This window comes from Propithecus coquereli, unplaced genomic scaffold, assembly GCF_000956105.1.
Source record: "Propithecus coquereli isolate 6110/MARCELLA unplaced genomic scaffold, Pcoq_1.0 Scaffold44, whole genome shotgun sequence".
Classification (NCBI taxonomy): domain Eukaryota; kingdom Metazoa; phylum Chordata; class Mammalia; order Primates; family Indriidae; genus Propithecus; species Propithecus coquereli.
In genome coordinates this window covers 11179152-11201101 of record NW_012150174.1, presented here as the reverse complement: position 1 = coordinate 11201101, position 21950 = coordinate 11179152, and the positions used below count along the sequence as shown (strand labels likewise).

The 21950-nt window shown below is 54.8% G+C and overlaps 1 protein-coding gene across 1 annotated transcript in view; it reads right to left on the bottom strand.

Annotated features, from left to right (window-relative positions):
* Positions 1 to 8022: 8022 nt before the first annotated feature.
* LMO1 (LIM domain only 1 (rhombotin 1)) overlaps positions 8023 to 21950 on the bottom strand; it is a 35808-nt gene continuing 21880 nt past the window's right edge. The window contains exons 2-4 of the mRNA XM_012654254.1: positions 12796 to 13009; positions 9950 to 10075; positions 8023 to 8404 (exon numbers count right to left, since the gene is read on the bottom strand). Of these exons, the coding sequence (XP_012509708.1) occupies positions 8299 to 8404; positions 9950 to 10075; positions 12796 to 13009 (446 nt within the window). The 3' untranslated portion in view covers positions 8023 to 8298. The remainder of the gene's footprint in view (positions 8405 to 9949; positions 10076 to 12795; positions 13010 to 21950) is intronic.

Genomic DNA, 21950 nt, shown 5'->3' with positions numbered 1-21950 from the left:
CAGGGGCCTCCCTCAGTAGAGTTGAGCCGCTTCTGGAGGGAGTGAGCATTTGCTTTCCAGGGAAAGGCCACACCATAACTCTTGGAGGTGCTTTCCACCACCGCTTCCACTCTGTACCTGCTCATGAGCCTAACGTGCCCCAGCTAGGAAGCTCCAGGACCATGGAGAGCTCTAGGGAGACCTGCAGCTTTGACCCGCTTCCCCCTTTTGGGGGGCGGTGTAGACTTGGGTGGGGAACTTTTGCAGCTTGACAGCCCCACAAGGGGTGGTGCCCACCACCCAGATCTGGTTTTCCCTCTCCCCTTCTCCTCCACTCTTCTCCATCCAACTCTGCCAGCCTGAGCCCCTCCTGCTCCAGTCTCCTTCATGCTTGGCCTTCTTGGACTCGCTGGGATGTCTGCCTGGTGGGAGAAGAGCTTCTGATGCTTCCACTCCTTCCCTCCCCAGCAGCCTGGGAAGGCATCTGCGGGGAGCCATGCTTGAGGTGGGGCTAGGTGGGAGGGTGGGAGCAGTGCCCCTTTTCAGATGTGAAGTGTTTCGTAATTAGCCTTAATGAGGAGGGAAGGGTAGGCCATTTCATTGCAGGGAAATGGGATTTTTAAATCATTTTAAGGGCTGTGTCAGCTCTAAAATGGCCTGTAGTGGGGCCTCAGAGGGGCTTGTAATTAGCTCTCTTGTCTCTAATGAAAGCAGAGGGGCATGAGGAGGGGGTCACTTAATGAGCACAGGGATTAGCTTCCAAATATGCCCTAAATAAGAAGGCAGGTGCGGGGGAGAGTGAAGGACAGGCTCGGGCCAGCTGAGCCCCAGGCTGAGGGGCAGCCGGCTCATGGGAACTTGGAGAAGGGGGTCCACGCTCTCCTGAGTCCCATGGAACAAGTGCCCACCCAACCCTACTCTGTGCAAAGTGACCCTCACTCCTTCACTATGAGAGAGGCTAAGACTGGGCGGTGGCCTGGTGTCCCCAGACCAGGAGCAAAGGGCCTACTGTCATCTTGACTGGATTTCAGAAACTCACAGCTCTACGTGAAAGCCCAGTGAAGCAGGGAGGGATGTCCCCAGGAGCAAGACTAAACCACCCTTCCTCCAGGGGCTGGTTGCTTTGGCAGCAGACAGGAGCCACCACACCTCAGCTGTGAAGCACAGCTAGGCCCACCTGCCTCGGCCCACCCCTGGACCCTAGGAGCCAGGAAGGTCCAACAGGGCCCTGAGCCGGAGCCTTGGCTTAGAGCTGCTCCTCCATCAGAACAAACCAACCAGGCTGAAAGAGGCAAGGGCTGGAGGAAAAGAAAAGGAGGGCTGGTCCCGCCAGTTCCCAATGTCCCACAGCCCTTTGGGCATTGCAAATTCCTGCTTTTACAGTGAATTCGTTTTTTTCCCTGGAACACTGGTCACGCTGAGTCTGCAGAGAAACCTGCTTTCTTAATGCCTCCTCTATGTAGGGCAGTAATTCCGAGTGTCCAGAACAATCAAGCTAGAATCCCTCAGAGAATCCCCAGAAGCCACGGATCCAGTCAGTGTGTACCAAGTCGGTGGCATTATGGGACAGGGAGACCAGTGGTGGCAGCCAAGAACCCGAACTCAATTTCTTGGTATTTTAAAGAATAATATTTCCTATTAACCCAGAAAACAAAGGAAGAGAAACATTGAGAAGATGTCAAGCTAATTCCTCCACCCAAGCAGGATCCTTGGCTGGAATGCAAGTCACAGCATGCAGGAGACAGAGCCCTGAGACAGGCTGAGGGCCAGGAGACCAGGCTCCCAGCCCAAGCTGGCTCCAGTGTGGCCTGGCCATCACTTGCTCTTTGGGCCTCAATTTCCCCAAAGCGATCTCATCAGATGATTTCTAAGCATGGGCAAGAAAAGATCATCCCTGCCCACTCTATCTAAATAGGCGTCCCTCCAGCCACTCCCTGCCACTTGGCACTATCTTTAGCTTGTTATTGATCTATTTGTTTATTGCCTGTGTCCCCTGCTAGACTGCAAACTGCACACAGAGAAGGACCCTGTCCGCCTTGTCCACTGGTGTTTCCATTTCTTAGCTCCCAGTTCCATGCCCGGCACGCAGCAGGCGCCGAGTCATGTCTGTTGACTCTGGTTCAGGGACAAGCTGCCTGCACCACCTCTGCCTACATCATCTGGAACTGCTCGTCCCACCCGGCAGCCAGCACAGGCCAGGCCTGGCGGCATGCTCATTAAGGATGTGCAATGAAGGACAGAAGTGTGCCAGGGCCCTCCCCATCCATGGACCAAGCCCTTGGTGGGGCATGAGTTGTAGAAACAGGGGTCCAGCAGGGCAAGGGGCCAGGTGGTTTTGTCATGGCTAAAATCTACTCCTAGATTCCCAAGACCCTTCCACTGCCTGGGGCTGCCTCCAGGTGGCAGGCTCACATGGAGATACCTGTGAGGAATCTGGCGTCAGACGAGGCCTGAGTTCAAATCTAGATCCCACTACTCAGTTTCTTCAACTGTAAAATGGGGATAGGGTTGCTGAGAGGCTTACACAGGTCAGGCATGCTATTATTGATGACAGCCCACATTGTCAGGGTTGAGTTTCTCCTACTGGTGCCAGTGTGCAGTGCCCCGCTCCAGAGAGCACGCAGAGGCCCAAGGACAGCCTATGGAGGTGCAGCAAGGCCTCCTGGAGGAGGGTCCCAGGGGCTGCCCTGGAATTGAGTCCAGGCCTCGAACCAGTGGACCTGGTGCTGGTTGTGTGAAGTGAATGTTCCCAGCAGCAACTCCATGTCCTAGTGTTCGCCATGAGCCAGCCGCAGCTGTGAGCGCCGCCCATGTGATGACTTATCTAATGCTCAGGGCAGCCCGAGAAATAGGTGCTGTCAACAAAGCCCTGTAAAGATGAGGACACTCCTCATATGTAAGACGAAAGCTAAGTTACCTGCCCCGGGCTGTGTAGCTGCCAAGTGGAGGAGCTATGATCTGGCTCCTGGGCCTGGGCACTTAACCACATGCCACACTGCCCTTTGCACCATGGCTGCCCTCACCCCGTGCCGTCCCTGAAGTTAGAAGTTTCTTCCTAGAACATTTTCCCATTCTCTCTCTCTCTCTCTTTCCCTGACCCCCACCCTTTGCCTCATCTCTTTCCAACTCTCCAACTCTCTCTCCCTCACTTGCTCTTTCCCCCCCTCTTTGTCCCCTCAACCCCGTCATATTCTCTCTCATCTCTCCCTCCGTCCCTCTCTCAGTGCTCTGTCTCTGATCCCTGTCCCACCCAGTGCCTGAGCTGGCAGATGGGCCAGGAGACTCAGGCATCAGGGGTGTCGCAGGAAAAAGGGAGCCAGGGTCCCCTGACCCCCTATAGACAGAGCCCCTAAGTTCCCCAAGTGCAGCAGGGAGACCCACAGAACAAGAGGCATGGCCCAGGAACTCAAACTCTGGAAGACAAAACTGTAGGAAACTGTAGGAAACCCCAGCCCCCAAAAGGGGCTCACTCTGCTCCCAGAGCAGATCTAGGAGGTAAGAGTCTGTAAACAAAGCCCCAGACAGGAGCCCCCAGACCCGCTCCCCTATGGAATGTGGTTATGTTCCAGAGAAGATGGGATCAAGGGAGTGCAGACCCCTACCCAGTTGCTACAGGCAGCCAAAGGGCTCCTGAACCCCTAGGGGGCCCAGAACTTCCCTGCAAAGGCAACAAGCTCTGCAAAACCCAGTGCCAGTGGACAGTCTGGGGACTGGCTGTTTGTCCTGGCTCAGAGCACATGAGCTCAGAAATCGGGGGTCTAGGCTGCACCCTGGGTGTCTTGGGTGGTGTGCAGCCTGGGGGTCTGGAGAGAGGGAAAAACTGGTGTTTCAGGAAACCCCAGCAGCACAGAGGGTTTCCAGTAGCTTTCGTGAAGGATGATACCCTAGGATAAAAGCCATCTTAAAGAGACAAAATATTTGAATCCAAGTCTGGATTTCCCCCACTGGAAATAGGCTTTAAAAGCTAATGCCTCCCACTCTGAGCTGCAGGCCCTCACCTCCCTGAGGCCCATCCCAGGCATGGTCCAGCCTCTTCCTCTTGCCTCTGCCCCAGCAGCCACCTTCCTCATTCCCAGGTCTCCCCGAGCCCTAGACGGCAGGTCGTGATGGTCTGACCCAGGGACAAGAAGCCCCGTGAAGGGATGTCCTATGTTCCAAGAAGGGGAGTAAGCATGGGGTGAAAAGAAGTTCAAGGGGAAACTTACTAAGCAAGCACTGGACTGAGCCGGGGGGGGAGTGTGTCGATGCTGGAGACCAAGGAGGCCTGGGGGTGGAGGGAGTGCACCCTGGTGGCAGGAGCAGGCGGGAACAGAGGGGTTCTGCTAAGCTGGGGGCAGACCCCCTGGCAGGACAAGCTGGCTGCCACTGGGAACAAAAACAGCACCGACAGGACAGAGCTCAAGAGTCATCTACTTTGGCGGTACCAAGAATCTGAAAAGATCTGGGACACCCCGTGCCCTCATGTCCCAGGGACAGGCAGTTCCTACCCTTGTTGGGATAAAGCAATATGACAGTCTGCCCCATCCGCTATCATATAGCACTCTTTTCTGGGTTTTAGCTATGTGTGTGTGCGTCTATCATCTAATTATTTTCTCTTGATAAAAAAGGCTTGACCAGATATTTTTCTGGACCAACCCATCTTTACATTACATCTTCATTCATTCGTCTTCAGGTAATTCTGGTTTTAGAGGTAATAGACAGCTAAATATTGACTTGCAGACCGACAGCATCGGCTCCCTGGCATTTTCAACAAGGGTTACGCACAGCCGCAGCTACAAAGCATCTTCCCTGAGCCTCCCCTCACTTGGCACCCCAGATGGGTGGTGCTGGGGTCAGTCCGTCACTTGGGGCCAGATTTAGTCAGTCTGGCCATGACCTGGCTCTGATGGCACTAAGGGAAAGAGCAATTGTCTCCGTGTAGAAATGAGATCTCCCAGGCAGGAATGTCGTGTGGATTCTGCTCATGGCCCCTGCATGTCTCATGCTGTGGGGCAAGGTTTCTGGGAGCAGACCCAGGAGAAGACAGGATTCATATGAGATTTCATGATGCAATGTCAAGGTTGGAATCAAACTTCTTTCCAAACACAGACTGTGCAGTCCAGCTTCATGGCAGGGAATGGGGACATAAGCAGGTGCCACATTCCATGGGTCCCAGGCCCCTCATCAGGGTATCTTTGACACCAGGTCACCAAGGAAGGTGGGCAGAGGAGATGAGGTCCCAAGGTCTGGTTGCGGGGTAGAGGGTGTGCATAGCTACAGTACAATGCCAGCCTGCACCCCCACCACCCACGTGCCCCAGGCCGAGGTGTGAGCTCTCGAAGCCTTGGATGGTTCCCGCTCAGCTCTCCCAGCCCCCCACCCCCGTTGACCCCCCACCATCACCTGTGGTGAGCTGCAAACCCGAGGAGAACCTGGCCAAGACAATTCATGCCCTACACTTAACCAAGTTTCTCCTATGCAGTGAGTGGGGAGGAAGGTGAGGCTTTTCTTGGGTCACCCCTAGGGGTTGTAAACCGTCTCCAGGTGTACAACCACCAGCCCCCAGTAGCCACTCCTGCCCTGCCTCATTTGCCTGGCTACAGAGAGAGCTTGGTGTTGTCCCTGCTTCCCCCACCTCAGCCCTCCTATGGGTTTCACACCTGCCAAGGCCAGGCCTGTGTGGCCTCTTCTTGGGGACATCTGCAGACTGATATATTAAGAGGACTTGCTGGGTGAGGGGTCTCCTACTCAGGCCCTCATGAGCTCACGTAAGTGCAGCACTTCCGTGTAGATCTGACACCGTGGCAGACCTGAGACTCAGATCATTCCTGTTTTCTGGGTGAGGATGGTGAGAGAGCAATAACTGGGCCCATGATGCTGGACTCAGCATGTCTCATGCCATGTTGAGCTGGGCAAGCCCCTCGACAAGGTCTGGGGTAGGCAGGGTGGGGCTGGGGTCTTCTTAGAAGACCCAGCTTTGCTCCTGGGGGCTTTCAAACCCTGCCTGCCTGAGTTTGAGTCTATCTCATTGTGAGTGGATTAATTGTTGTGCAACCTAGAGTGGTGAGACAAGTTAATTACATAATTACTGCAAAATGACATGTTATTTCATGGCTGCAATATGGTAACTCTGTTGGAAACAATTGTAATTGCCCAGAAACTGCATTCGAGTAGCTCCTTTATCTCTCGATAACCATGTAATTAACTTGTGTTACAACTTTATCTGCAGCAAACTCTGAAGTTAGGAGTCGGGGCCCTTGAGGTGGGCACAGCCAGCCCAGACCTACAGGCCCAGGGAGGGGCCAGCATTGGGGGTTCTGCGACCAGGAAGATAATTTGCTTTTCAAGTCGGGCAAGAAAATTTCTCATTATGGATTCCAGTCCTCCGTGTCTTTCTGCACCCAAACTCGTTCACAATCTCACATGGTCACCTACAGACAGCCCCCGGCTTTGCAGTCCCATTGAACCTGTGTCTCGCACACACCTGTGGCACCCAGACCCACTGGCTTCTGCCTCTCTGCTCTCGAACGTGCATGGGTGCAGCTCCCTCACAGAAGGTGGGTGCCCTCAAAGTTGAGAATTCCTATCCCAAGTTCCTTGGCCCTAGCAATCCCTTCCTCAGACTGAGCCACTGACCACAAAACCACAACTTGGAGAGGCAGCCTCCTCCAAGCACCCAGGAGAGCACAGCCATCGTCCACTTCCAGCAGAGGAGCAGGCCCGGGGCAGCGAGATGCGGAGGCCCAGCCAGCACAGCACAGCCAGTTCCCTGCCCGGGAGCAGGCAGGGCTTGATGCTGTAGTCTCGCTCCACCTGCCCTGGGCTCTGGACTGCGGCCAGGGTTAAAACAGCCCCTGGGGAAGGATGGGCAAGTGTCCTGAGAGTGGTGGAGCCTGACCATGCAGCCTTCCTGTCCAGGCTTGAAACCCAAGGAGCCTCTCTTTTTAATACTGCTCAGTGATATGATGTCTTTTCAGTTCTCGGCTCTGTGCTTGGCACTGTGGCTGGAGCCAAGACCAAGACAGGACCCCCACTGCCTTGAGTGGACCTAGCTCAGCCAGGGAGGTGGACGTTGCCCAGCGTCTGCCTGCCTGCCGCAGTTTTGGCCGAGTGCTGCGGCTTGCCTGCCTCCATCTGTCCCTCCTGCCCATCTCTGCCTGCAAACTCGTCCACTTGTGTCATCTCTCCTGCCTACCAGCACATGTGTCTGTCTGACCTTATGTCCACTGACTTGTCTGTCTCTGACTCTCCTGTCATCACAAGTGGCCCTGTGTGCCCTGGAGGGAACTGGCCTGTCCTAGGTCTCCCTACAGCGTTCTGTTCTTGCCACCGTGTGCTTTGTTTTCCTGGCTTCCCCACTCTCTGGCTTCTGCTTCCCACTCCCACGGCAAGCTCCTCAAGGGCAGGGACTGTGTCTGATCTGTGATTCATCCTCATGTCTGATTTGCTCTGGGTCACCCCTGCTTGCAGCACAGCGTTGAGACACAGAGCAGGCTGAGGTTTGCTCACTGAGTGAATGGAAGCCTCCGGCCTGCCTAGGCCAAGTAGAAGGGAAACAGTAAAGGATTGTTCTCGCTCACCCAGAAGAGCAGACAGCAGGGCCCCAGGTCAGGCCCCAGCTGCTGGGCAGAGACAACAAATGCCATCTGTCACCCTGAAAGGGAAGAGGGGTTTCAGCATGGTGCTCCCATGGTAGGGGACACAGGCTTTGGGATCCTGCTGTAGAGGATGCCAGAGCTGGGTCCCCATCTGGACAGTCAGTCTGGGGTCTCAATGGGAGAATGGACCACAGAGGAGGGAAGGCTTCATCTTGCCCCTCTTCTGGGGGACCTACTCAGGGCCAGGGTGTATGCTCTGCCAGGGAGGGGAGGACATGTCAGGTCTCACCTCTGGCTGGGGGTTCCAAGTTCTCCCCTTCCTTCCAGCTTCTTCCCCCTAGAGCCAACCTATTGCTCCCCTGCCCAGAGCGGCACATGCCGGAGACCCGCACCTGTCCGTGCCCTACCCCTCAGAGGCAAAAGGGAGGGGCCCCAGGTCTGTGTCAGTCATGTGAACAACGCACAGTAACCTCCCCGGAAACATTCATAAGTTTAATCCACGCCAGTAATAAAATCGCATTACATTTCTCATAAAATAAATGTTCCCATTTATATACAGAAGACAGACTGTACAGGCCCAGCCTGGCCCCAGGAGGGGTCACACACAGACGGGCGGCGGTGGTGGAGGAAGGGCTGTCCCTCCCATCGAAGATGGAGAAGCTCTACCACGGCAGGAGCGCGGTGCGGCCGGCCGGGCGGGTGGGCAGGTGGGCAGCGGGGCCTGGGGGCCAGGCGCCGGGCGTTACTGAACCTGGGATTCAAAGGTGCCATTGAGCTGCCCCTCCTCATAGTCCATCTGACACAAGATCATGTTGTTCTTCAGGAAGAATTTGTCTCCCACACAAAATCTGGAAAATCCAAGCAAGAGAGAGAGAGAAGCCATGGAGGGGTCCCAGCAGGTAGCAGGGGCTCCAGCCAGGGCCCAGCCCGGCCCAGGAGGCGGGACACGTGGCAGGTGGTGATGGGGAGTTTGTTCCTTGAGCTTCCCAGAGGGGACTGCCAGAAGTGCCACAGCAAGCCTGGTTAGCACAGCCCCCGCCAGGGCCCGCAGCCTGGGTGGGAGGACAGACGGTCAGCCAAGCCTGGGCTGTGGCCTTCCACAGTCAGGTCTCCTGTGGAGGTGAGGGCAGGGAGGTGCTGGGCAGGTGCAGGAACAACTTTCCCCACTCCCAGAGGGGAGAAAGAGAGCACAAAGAAACGGGAAAGGCTGAGAGGACAGACGGAGAAAGGCAGAGATGGGGAGAGTGGGAGGGATAAAATGGGCGCTTTCTCATCCCTCTGTCCCTCTCCCCAACTTAACAAGACGGTTCAGTAAAGGGCATTCTTCCTCCAAACAGAATCTGTGGGTTGTCTAGAGCATTCTACCAGAAGGTAACCCTGTTCCACTATCTCCTCTGCTTCCCAAGGAAGGGCCTGCATTGGTCCCCTAGTCCTCCCCAAGTACTGGATGACTCCAGTCCTTTCCCCAAAGATGTCCCCAGGTGGCTGAAGCCTGTAGTGAGACCCAAGGATCACTGGCCCAGTCCTAGCAGATCCCAGTCCAACCACCAGGTGGCGCTGTAACTTCACCAAGCCCTCCTAGCAGCAGGTCTGGCCAGAGCCCCCAGCCAGACCAGCGTTCCCTTTATATCCCTCTGGACTGCACCCGCTGGGAACACGTGTTATGAGTTCCTACCCGACCTGGGGCTCCTGAGAAAAGGGCCTGCCCTCTGGAGCTAGGCCGCAGCCAGGGCTGAAGGGCTCTGGCTCCTTAGGTCCCCGGGGCGTCCCACAGGGCTGGGCCACAGAGTAGGGGCCAATAGTCCAGAAAAGAGGCTGGGCTGGAACCAGAATCAAGGAGTGGGGGCAGAAGCGAGTGGCCATTCCCTGAAGGGATTTCCCCCTCCAGGTTTGGGGACCGTTCTCACTAGAACGTATGTGTGTGCACATATGTGCAGTACACACACGGATACGGGGGTACAAGGATACATTACCCCTGCACGTGCACATCTAAAACGTGCACATGTGTACACACCTCATGCACACACAGTATACACACTTATACCCCCTATTATACACGTACATTTAAAAACACATGTACATGTGCATATTAATTCCATCATGCACATGTACCCACTTGTACATGGACATTTAAGAATCACAGACATGCATGTGCACACTCCAACTGTGCATGCACAGTAAACTCATGCTACCCTCATCCATGACATTCACACGGAAGTATGCCGCACAAATGTGCACACCCGGTACTGGAGCACACGCATTTGGCCACAGGGCTTAGGCACACATAAAACACATAAAGCACATACATGCACACACAGAACCCGCATTCACATGCATGCCTCCACAGCACCCTGACCCATCCCAGCAGGCCTCAGGCTGGTGTCTTCACTCACCTCTGGTTGCAGAGCTGGCAGGCGAAGCAGTCGAGGTGATACACATTGTCCCGGGCCCGCATCACCATCTCAAAGGCTGGGATCAGCTTGCTGCAAGCAGCGCAGTTTCCCGTGGTGCCAAAGAGCCTGCCAAGGGAAGGGTGCAGAGGACTCAGGGGCCTGCCAGGGAGCTGGAGGGACAAGGGAGTCGCCTCACCCAGGGCCCTACCCATCCCACAGCGCTGTGGGCTCGGCATTTGGGCCTGGGCAAGGGGGCAAGAGCACCAGTGACAGCATCTGGATTCCACCAAGAGACCAGGCTTCAGAGAAATAGGCACATCCCCCCAGGCAGGGCGTGGAGAGGGTCAGGAGTTGGCTGACACTGCCCATCCCAAGGCCCCCTCTCCCAGGTTTGCACTGGGATCCCTCAACCACCTGGGGCCACCAGGAGAGCACTAGGCTGGCTCCAAGCAAGAGTTCCAGACTCACGGGAGCCTGAATTTTAGAGGCTGTGTGTCCTCAGGCAAGTCACTGAATCTCTCTGAGCCTCATTTACCTTCCATAAAACAAAGACAAAAATATGCCTTGCACAGGGTTGTTGAGAAAACCGTTGTGAATTCTCAGCCACAACCAAGCAAATGCCTAGGTAGTGTTTACTCTGTGGCAGGCACTATTCTAAGAGCTTTACAGACATTAACTCATTTAATCCTGACAACAACTCTATGAGGTGGATACTATTATTATTCCCTATTTTAAAGATAAGATAAATGAGTAAGAGAAGTAAACACCTGGCCAACTCACGGAGCCTTGCTCCAGAGACCATGTTCTAAACCACTGCATGATGCTGCCTCCCTCCTTTAAAATTACAGTGTTTTATTAAATCCTTTTTTTTTTTTTGTGACAAACTCACTGTGTCATTTAGCCTAAGTCCCTTTTTCCTTTCTCTGAACCTCAGTTTATCGTTCTGTAGAATGGAAATACTGAAATTCTATAAAATGAGGATGGATGATCTTGTTCAAAGATGTTTCTAAAACAGAACTGATGCCCAAGGAAGTTCCAAGGACATCTGGCACAAATGCCCCTTTGAGGCAGGCACCCCTCCTCTTAGCTGCTGGCTGCAAAGCTCTAGGTCAGGGAGTTCACTCCCTCCCCATGCAGACCAATCCTTGTCCCACTGTTCCCAACCCGGCTCCTCCCTGCTTCTTTTCTGCACACTGGTGGGGCTGAGAGGCGGGCAGGAGGCCCCTCTAATCCCCGATTTGTCCAGCTCAAGCTCAGGCGCCTGCAGACGAGCTTGGCTCCATTATTCATCAGCCTGAGCTGCCTGGTGGCTCAGATTAAAGCACACAAAGGCTGGGCCACAGCATCTGCCTGCCAAGAAGGGCCTTTCTTGCCACCAGCCCAGTGAGCAGTGGCTGCAGAGACAGCAGGCTCTGGACAGCCACACTCTGGGCTGGGCAGCTCAAGGATGCCACACCCTCACCCAGTCCACTGGCCTAGCTGGCCCCAAAAGTCATTCCTTGCTTCTGCCAGAGCACAGGAACATACCTTCAGCCCCTAGTAGCTGGCAGGGCCCAGGATGCATGTGGGTGCGTTGGCTCTCCCAACAAGCCCATCTTGCATCATGGGCCTCCCTCTCCAAGTCCTGTGGACCCATCAGACCGTCTGCCACCTCTCCGTAACCTGGCAGGTTCAGGCCCCAGGTGACACCCCAAACCTCCAGACTTGGAGGCCCCTTCCAGGTCCTGGAGGGGCAAACTCCCAGGAGCATCCCTCCTTAATCCCTCCCCCAGGCCTCAGTCTCTCCCCTCCAGCCCTGGCCAGGAGCCCTAAGTCACAGATTCTGTCTTATTGCATCACTTTTTAAAACTGCTGCAAGAGGCAGGAGTTAAAAGAGAAGGTGCAGGCAGGTAAGTCTGAGGATTTCTGGGAAGTAGGGAAGCTTCCACTGACAACCCCTCGCCTCATATGCCCAGCCCTGAGCAGAGGGAGCCCATGAAGCCCTTGCCCCGACCTGTTAATTAACGCAATGGGCCTTCCTTCCCCAAAGGCCCGGCCACCATCCAGCGGCCTGAAACAGAGCCAAATGCAGGCGCTGGGCGTCAGCCAAGGCCCTGCTGCATGGCCTCCTTCCAGCCTTGTTGATGTCATAAATGGCCTAAGGGGGGTTAACTGGGGGAGGTGGCCCCAGGGAATAGGATCCAGGTTGTGGGGAGGGAGAGTTAGAGCTCTGAGGAATGCAAGGCAGAGAAGCATCCTTCTTTCACCACTTTACAGAGGAGTAAACCGAGGCTGGGAGAAGGTTAGCTGCCAAAGGCTCAGAGCGAGTACAAACCCGGGTCTTTAAGCTCCAACATCAGAAGCCCTTCTGCTAGTGCCTGGCTACCTGCCAGGCTCCCTAGGCAAATGGGACACCTAATCCAAGGACCACTTGGAGAGGGAGGGTTCGGGCACTGGGAGAGAGCTGGGGGAGATGCCATCAGGGAGGAGGGCCTGGAAAGGCAGAGCTTCCCCATCTGCTCCTCAAAGCCCTTCTCTGTGTCCCCTCCTAGGTTTCAGGAACCAGGGGAAAGGAGCACCTGGCAAAGGCAGAGGCAGAGCCAGGCCAGTGCCCTCGGGAAGCTTATCTCAGGTGCCCGTGCCAGGCCCCGAATCCAAGGAGGTAAAGACATGGGCCTGCCCTCAGGCAGCTCCTCCTGTGTCCAGGCAGGCGGGGTAGGAGCAGGAGGGTCAGGGATGAGTGGACACGTGGGCCACTAACACAGGTTCCTGGGTCTAGAGCCAGGGCACAGTCATGCTGGGCCTAGAAGGATGGGGGGCTCTCTGAGCGGGATAGGGGCTAGGAGGGGTGGGCGGCTACTGCCCACCTCAGGTAGTCGCGTCGGCACAGGATGAGATTGGCCTTGGTGTAGAGGGTGGAGCCCACCTCGCCCAGGCGGCAGTCACAACAGGCACACTTGAGGCAGTCTTCGTGCCAGTATTTGTCCAGCGCCTTCAGCAGGTAGCGGTCTTTGATCTTGCGGTTGCAACCTGCACAGCCCTTCTGCTTCCCTTTGGGCTGGACGGAGAGCATCGGCACGCCTGCAGAGGGACAGACAGACGTGAGCTCAGGGCGGGCCCTGTAGCTCTGGGCCTCAGGGCACATCCCCCTGGAAGGGGGAGGTCACTGCTTCTCTCTGCTGTCCGCTCTGGGTTTGGGGCTCCCAGGGGCCCTCATTTTCTCCCCAGTGACCTCTTCCCCTGGCTCTAGTTCCTGCCCTTTGGGGCTGCATGGCAGATCTGTTTCCAAAGGTCCCTCCAAGAGGCTGCAGGCAGAACAGGGATCCCTGAGTCTGCTCTGCTCCAGTCTGGAGCTGTTCCTCCCCATCCTGGCCACTGCCCCACATGGCCTGATCCAGAGTAAGCCCGAAGCCCCCATCACGGAACCACCATCCCATCCCACTCTTCCAGCAGTGGCACAAAGATGGAGTCTCCTCATGCATGTGGGGTCCCCAAGTACTCCCAGATCTTTTTGTCAACTTGAGTCTTCCTCGCACTGCTTATGTGTTTGACCATTTTAACCTAAAAAGTCAGGCCACAGCCTCTTGATCTATGCACATAGAACTGTGGATGTGTCAAGAAAAAAGTGAGGTGCCCTGGGACACTCCCATGGGGGAGCAGGAGGCTTGGGAGTCCCTGGCAGGTGAGGGGAGGCAGCTGGGCTGGCCTCGCTTCAGCTGGAGTCAAACTCCCACCTGCCCTGGCCTGCGGGCAGGAAGGTTCTGAGTCCCTGGATCCTTGCTCATTCCCCCTCCCAGGGCCCACACCAGCCCCCCAACACACGAAAGCACCAAGTACAAAGGGCAGGAATCTCAACATGGCGGTGTCACTGCAGGGGCCGGGTGTCCCAGCAGGTGAGCGTGCACTCACATACACCCCACACACACAGGCACAACGTGTGGGCGTGGGCACACGTGTGCACGGAGGCACGGGCTCCTAGTCCCCTGCCCTTGGGACCACAGCGGCAATTGAGGAGGAGATGGGGACAGATGTTGTCCAGGAGTCTGCACACTCATGTAGACCTGCGGGGCTCTACTGGGTGAAGACTAGGCTCGGAGGGACGTGCAGGGGCCCTCAGGAGCCCTGACCTGTGACTTCGCAGGGTGGGTTGACTGTGAGAGTCCCCTGGGAACCCCTCATGAAGACAGGAGCAGGGAATGTGTGCCCCTTCCCTGACCAAGGCACCCCTGGCCGCCTCCCCGGCTTCCCACCAAGCCCCTGGAGCCTGCTCCCCACTGGCCCATCCCCTCCCAAGGAGCCCTGCTCTCTCTGGAGTCCCTTCCACCCCCTGGCATCCCTCCCAGCCCCAGCCCAGAGTCTGAGCTGCTGGGCCCCTGCACTTCCTGTGGCTTCCCCTTTAGGCGCGGCCCTTCCTCAGGCTTCAGGGGAGAACCAGCCACCAGGGCCTCGGCCTCAGGATCCACAGATGTCTGGTCAGAGGAGTTCTTCCAGTCAAATGCTCATTCCACAGATGGGGAAACTGAGGCCCATACAGGCAGAGGGGCTAGTGTCAGCCCCCATCAGGCTAGCCCCAGGGCTCCTTCCCCTTCCGTGCTCTTTCTCAGCCCAGCTGCCTCCTCAGACTTCCCCTGGCCAGGCCAGGGCAGGGGGTGGCCCTCGCAGGCTGCATGGGCTGAGGCCAGCGGGCTCTCTCTGCACCCCCACCCCCCGTCCCACAGGCCCTGCTGTTAGCTGAGAGTTTGCTGCCTAATTTCCTTAATGCAGCTGTAAAGGTTAATTGATCTGAGAGAGTGATGGGGCCCAGGACGACTCTGTCTCCACCAGCAGGGCCCAGGCCAGCCCAGAGCTTTTGAGGAGCCCCTGGAGGGCAGCTGGGAGAAGGTGCCCCTGAGGGCTGAGACCTGAGGCTCATTCCAAGGCCTGGCCTGCAGGGAGGTGTGGGGAAAAAGGGGAGGAGGTTAAAATAGCTGGATGCGGGGAACATGGGGGCTCCAAGGGCGGGACTATTGTCCCTGGGTCCTGTGGAGGGAGCATCCAGCCAGCATAGCTTTGTGAGTGAATACAAACTCAGAGGATCTCTGGTGGCACCTCTGGTACCGCTCCCACAAGGCTGCTGCTCCCCTTGGTCACCAGGGCTGCAGCAGGCTTGGCTCCCGCCCTGGCAGCCCTGAGCCCCTCCCAGGGTGCCATATTTGTGCTATCACCAATGGATGGATAAGTGGCTGGAACATCCACACTCAGGCTATACCTCCCCACTAAGTGTGCCCCAAATTGAAGGGAGCAGTGAAAGATCCCAGCACTAGGAGCATCTGTCCCACTCCCTCTGTCTGGCTTTGCTCCTGAACAGGCTGGCCTTCCCTGCTCAGGCCCCAGCATGCATAGCTGTAAAGCCTACAGGGCTACGAACTACTGCACTAGCTAGAGGACCCTGTGGACGACGTGAGGAACCCCTCCCCTCTGCCTGTGCCCAGGCTGCACATTGCACAGGTAGGCTGTCTGTAAGGCCTGGGCACCCTTCTTCTGGGCTCTGGAGAGCTCTTATATTTAATAGAAACCAGGCAGGTTCTACCAAAGTATCCCATGTCCACTGAGACATGGAGGCCCCAGAACATCTAGAGACCCTTGACTTCTCTCCGCCTGGAAAGGCTGAGGTCCCGGGAGAAGGCTGAGCCAGAGCACGCCTGCGGGAAGGACCTGTGCCTAAGCTCCAGATCTCCAACCTTCTGGCTGTGGGGTCCAGAGCAGACGCCTCGGTCCCTCTGGGCCTTAGTTCCCTCCTCTGCCCTAGGAGGAAAATTGAAACAACCCCTTGTTTCTTACAGGAGGGTGGAAGAGCTCTGGGGGTCAAATGGGACAGCGGAGTCACTCCGCATCCGCACTGTGTTTGCTCTTGCTGGGCTAGCCCAGGAGACTTGTGAACACTCCCAGAAAGGTGAAGGAGCTTTAAGAGGGCCTCTGCAGTCTCCTGCTCCCCAGATGAAGGTATAAGCTCCCCACAAGGTCTGGGGGCCCTCACTCCTGCCTGTCTCCCCAGCCCCCCACCCAGTCTGCCAGCCTGCCCCCTGCAGACACCTCTTCCCTCCCTCCCTCCCCAGCCTGGCTCTGGGAGCTGAGCCTCAGGCCATGCACTTTCCATTAAGGAGATAGCATCCCTTTGCTGAAGTCCATTTGGGATCCATTTTAGTGTTATCTAAAAATCAAATCTACATGGTAATCCTTTTAATGTACTCCTGACTTTAGAAAAAAACAGCTTTGCGCTCCTTCAGGAAAGGTTTTAAAGCATTACCCAGTAATTACTACTCACCCATGAAAACACTGATATTTTACAATGGATGATGTTTGCGCCTACATGCATGCCCGGGCTCACGCTCAGATGCATATACTGGGCCCAGCAAAACAAACCAGTTCATTCAGCCTCTGTGTCACCCCCAAGTCTCAGGGTGTGGGGGGAATGACACTTGAGGGGAGACAAGCCACATGCCAACCCCTCCCCCAGCAGGATGGGGGAGGCAGGGCTGCTGGCGGGAGGCTGTGCAGAGAAGACTCCTAGTCTGACTCATCTGGCTGCCAGACACTCACCCTCAGTTCTTTAATCTGGGGAAAAGCCAGACAGTCCAGGTGACAGGGAGGGACTGCCAGAGGTCATCTGCCTCTCCCACACTCTCCCTCCAGCAGAGAGGAAAGCCCTCCTTTTCATATGGATCCCACAGTGGTCCACGGCCAGACCCAAGTCCTCAGCAACTCCTGCCCACCTATCCCAGCCCGGGCTGCTCCTTAGATCTAGAGTGTGGACTTCTCAAAACTGCAGGCCCCCAGGCCTACTGGTGCCTCCAGCTTGGACAGTGGCCTGGGACACTCCCATAGCTCCCTCGCAAGCTCCACCAAGGCCAGTCTTCCACCCCAGAATGTCCACCTCTCCCAGCCCCAGAGCACTCCAGGCTATGCCCTGTGGCTGCCCTGCTGGAGGCCACTGTGGCCACCACCGGTGAATCCACTGGGCATCTGAGGCCTCCTCCCACATGCCGGCACATCCTGCTTGGCACTGCTAGATCTGTTCCCTGAGGAATCCTGGAACACTCCTCTCCATCCTGGAAATGGCCCTCACTCCGCTACTGCTCCAGGGAGAAATGCCTTTGTTCTGCCCATTCCCACTCTCCCCCAAAGGTCAGCGTCAGCAGCAGGGCTGAGGCTGCGTCCAGACCTCAAAGTCAGAGAGTCTAGTTTTGAGTTTGGGAACTGCTCCAAGGAGCTGAGGGGCCTGGAGCGAATCCTTCCACCTTTCTGACTTGCATCTGGGAAATGGGGGCCTAATCGTCTCTTTCCACTCAGACTGGTGAGGACAGACTGACATGATGCGTGTGAAGCTACAGCACAGAGTCTAGCTCCCAGGGGCACAAGGAACAGGAACCGATAGTATTATTAACACTCACCCTGGGACACCATGCCTGCTCTGACACCTGTTTTCTTTTGCGTGTAACTTTTTATCTTGACATAATTTCAAACTTTCAGAAAAGTTGCAAGAATAGTAGAAAAAAATCTAGTATACCCTTGACCCAGATTCCGTAAATATAAACATTTTACGACACTTGCTTTATCCTCCTCTATCTAACAACTACCTATACCTATCTACCTACCTACTTACCTACCTAGCTACCTATTTACCTTTAATTTTTTTCCTCAATCATTTCGGAGTCAGTTTCAGACATGAAGCCTCTATATCCTTAAATAATTTTGGTGTGTAAATACTTTGCTAAAAGCAAGGATATGCTCTTGGATAACCACAGTACAATGAGCAACACCAGGAAATTATCATTGATATAATATTATTATCTAACCTACAGACCTCATTCAGATTTCACCAATTCCTTCAATAGTATCTTTTATGGCAAAATCCTAGGTCACACACTACAGTCAGTTGTCAAGTTTAGTCTACTTAAATCTGGAACTATTCCTAAGCCTTTCCTTGTGTTTCAGGACACAGGCATTTTTGTAGAATACAGTCCAGTGATTTTATGGAATATTCATCAATTTGGGTTTGTCTGACACTTTTGACTACATGACCTTAATTAATTCTGCACCTCAGTTTTCTTCTTTGTAAAACAGGTATGAAAACAGTACTCATAGAGTTTCCATGAGGAACAAAGGAGTTACTATATGTGATGTGTTTGGGACTAACTAAGCCCAGCAATCAAAAGTTAGCTCTGATTAGTGTCACCTGACTCAGCACATGAGAAAGGATGGCCACAGTCACAGCTCCAGCACAGGTCCCTAAAATAGTGAGGGACACTTATTTCAAGGGCCAATAAACTGATTTGGATGTTCCACCATGGTTAAAGTCACACAGGCACTGGCCAGAATACAGCTTTACCCAAAGGGCGATCTAGTGGTCATTGCGAGTGTGTGCAGAAGGAAGACGGCCCCATCTGTCCAACAGGCTGCTCCAGTGACCAGTCAAGTGGGAAACAGTTGCTGTGGCAGCTCAGAGGCTGACAGCTCAGAGGCAGGTCCCTCTGGCTGCTCTGGAGAGAGGCCTGGGGCACAGGCAGGTGTAGCCTTGGTATTTCTCACAACCGCTCAACATGCCTCTGTACTGGTTCCAAACCAGTAGCCGGGCATTCTCTGGCCTGGGCTGCAGCCCCTGCCCAGAGCCCACGCAGCACGACACAGCTGCCCAGTGCAGTTCTGGGGCTCCCCTTTCCCACCATCGGCTACCCTGCCCTCTCGGGCAGGCAGGGAGCCTGTGCACTTACCAGTGCTCAACTTCCAAGAGCTTTACTTACAACTGCCCTGTGAGATAGGTACTGTTATTATTCCCATTTTAGCAATGGGAAAACTGGGGCACAAGAAAGGTTACTAATTTGTCGTAGTTTGTAGTAGACGGACCTGCGCCCAAGCACTTGGCTCATATGCTGTGTTGCAAGGCTGTATGCTGAGATGCTAAAGGACCCAGGCAGGAGGCTTTATAGAGATCAGGAGACGCATGGAAGGCATGCGGGACACATACGCAAAGCAGCACACAAATACTTACCCATGTACATGTAGTTACACATGTACTCTAGGTCCATGTGAGGGGAGACTGTGTCTGTTTTATTCTCCCCACAAGAGTTTTATTCTAGTACCCAGCACAGTGCTGGCACACAGTACGTGCTCAGTCAGTTGGATGAAAGTACACACCCATGCATCCAAGCAGGCACATGCACGCGTGTGTATGTGCACGTGTTTGGGTGTGCTCGTGTAGATACACACCCAAGCACAGACGCACATACATGCACGGAGCAGCCACATTCGCGTTTACTATCTCTTAAAAGACTACAGTTCCAAAAAGTGGATCAGAGCTCAAAAGCAAGCTCTGATGTGAACAAAACCCACAAGTAAGAGGCCTGGAAATGGAAGAGCATGAGTCCCTCAGTTTTGCCCACCTGGATCTATGTGGAGCGTCAGAAATCATCTGGAAATTCAGCCCCACAATCCTCACACCCACTTCAGCAGCCAGAGGCGGGAGGCTCTGCAGACTGCAGGGGTCTGGGTCCCTGCCACCTGTGTGGTGCTCTGCCCGCCCGGGCCCACACTCAGACCTGGAGCTGCAGAGCAGGATCCCAAACGCAGCCTGCCAGCGGCCCCTCCTAGACATCAATCCCCTTTAATAAGGAAATTTGAAAGCGGAATCTAATTCTGCAGAATCTCTTTAAATCTCGTTTTCTCAGAAGTAACTTCATTTCACACGGACACATCCAGCCTTGTGAGAAGGCCTCCATTTCACACCAGTTTTATCTCCACAATTTCTCGTCTCACTGCACTCCTATCCCAGGGCCTTGCCATGCAGCAGGCGAGGCCTGAACTAATAGCATTTCCTACTCATTTGGAATCAAAAGCCAATGAGAACAACTGTTGAAACGCACGGCTACAGCCACCCAGCGCACGCTCATTACCGCCCCTCCGCGCCCCTTTGCAGGCAGCGCATTCACTGGGTCAGATGCGGGAGAGAAATGGGGCAGGGAGAGGAAGGCTGGAGGCCTGGCTCGGCCCACAAGGTGGGGGTCAGCTCAGTGGAGGGACTGGCATTCTTCAATTCTCAAGGGAGTCTGCGAGGATAGTCAGGGTAGTGTAGACTCCAAGGCTGTGGGCCCTGTAGACACACGGGCACAGCTTGAACTCTGACTCTGTCACTTCCCACCTCTGTCTGCTAAATGAGGACAGGCTACTTTAAAGGACTGAGGATTAAATTAGATAACGGACAGGAAGTACTTATAACAATGTTTGGCATAGTAGCTTAAAGCAATCAGCTAGGAAAACGTAGGTGGATCTTATAACCCAAAATTCTATTCCTAGGTATGTGCCCAACAGAAATGAGAGCTTATGTCCATCAGAGCAGAGGCACAAGAATGGTCACAGAAGCTTTCTTCAGGATAGCCCCAAACTGAAAACAGCACGAATGTCCATCAACAGTAGAACAGATAATAAACCATGGTACAGGCATGCAACAGAATAGTACGCAGCAATGAATCGGATGCATCGGATGAAGGAAGCCAGACACAAAAGGGCACATACTGTATGATTCCATTTGTATGTAGATCCCAAACAGGCAAAACTGATCTGTCGTCAGAATAATGATTACTTGGGGAGAGGGGAGATGTGTCATCAACTGAGAGGAGGCATGAGGAAGTCTGCTGAGGTACTGAGAATGTCCTGTATCTTGATCTGAGTGTTTAAATGGGTCATACATGTGTAAAATTTCATTGAACCAATCATTTGGGACTTGTCATTTTACTGCATATAAAAAGAACTAAGATGGATATGCCCTTAGGCACAAATTTGTGCCTCTTCATAAAAGTCACCATTTACTCAGCGGTCACTGCCAGGTGCTGGGCTAAGCACCTCACACTCGTTATCTCAGTGAATCCTCATATGAATGAACTCTGATGTCCTAATGATTACCCCCATTTCACAGATGAGAAAACAGAGGCCCGGGGAGGTTTAGGCCCTTATCTAAGGACATATAACTCAAAGGTTATAGAGATCAGTATCCTGACCTGTCAAACTCCAGTGTTCGAATTCTCATCCAGCCCACGCCCCGTGGCCTCCCCACACAGCCTGGGTTCCCCTGCGCAGGCTGGATGCCAGATGGTGCTGAGGTAGGGGAGTGGGGCATGCTTAGCAGAGGACCTGGGCTAAGACCAGGAGGAACAACTACCGATGGAGGGCATTGTCTCCGCACTCTGGGCCACAGGCTGTTTCTGCTCACCTATTGGTCTTTCAAAAGTTGTGGCTTCTGTGGGATCTTGAAAGGGCTTCTAGGTGGGGCCGGCAAGGGGATGTGGACCAGGAACTAAGCACAAAGAGGGCCCAGGGATAGGATGGGGTGGGAGGGCCGTGTAGAAGCAGAGTCAAGGTGTTTGCATTTCAGCCTTTCGAGGGACGAGGAAGCCTTGAGATGGTGCATTTCCTCGGGAGGAAGCTGAGCTATGGGGGAGAGCTGGGGGATCCAGACCCAGGGCCACAATGGGGAGGGCAGGGGGGCTCAACCGACAGCCAGCAGCTTGCATGTGAACGAGAGGATGAGGCAGCAGACGCGGTCCTGGAGGGGGCCTGGCTCAGGGTGAGAAACTGAAAGGAAGCCCAGCAGCGCTTGCCCCCTCGATGTACCAAGTTCCACCCAGACTCTACGCCCGCTGCAGGAGGGAAGGCTGAGGAACACGCTGCCTGGTCGTGCCCCTGCATCTGCAGCCACTGCGGTCACATTCAGTTGAATGATAGTAAACCACATCATCCCTCACTGAGTGCCTGCGATGTGCCAGAAGGTTATGCTCATGGTGACCCTCAAGTCAGAGAAATCAGGCCACTTACCCAAGGGCAAGCCTGTGAGTGGCCAGCGCGGCTGCAGACCCAGGCTGCTGGCCAGGAAGCTTCTCACGCCCTGCCTGCTCTAGCCTGCGGCCTGAGGCAGCATCATGGCATCATCTTTTCCCCAAGCAATGGGGAAAGCAAACATTTACTCAGTGGCCAAAAGAAGGCTGAAACCCCC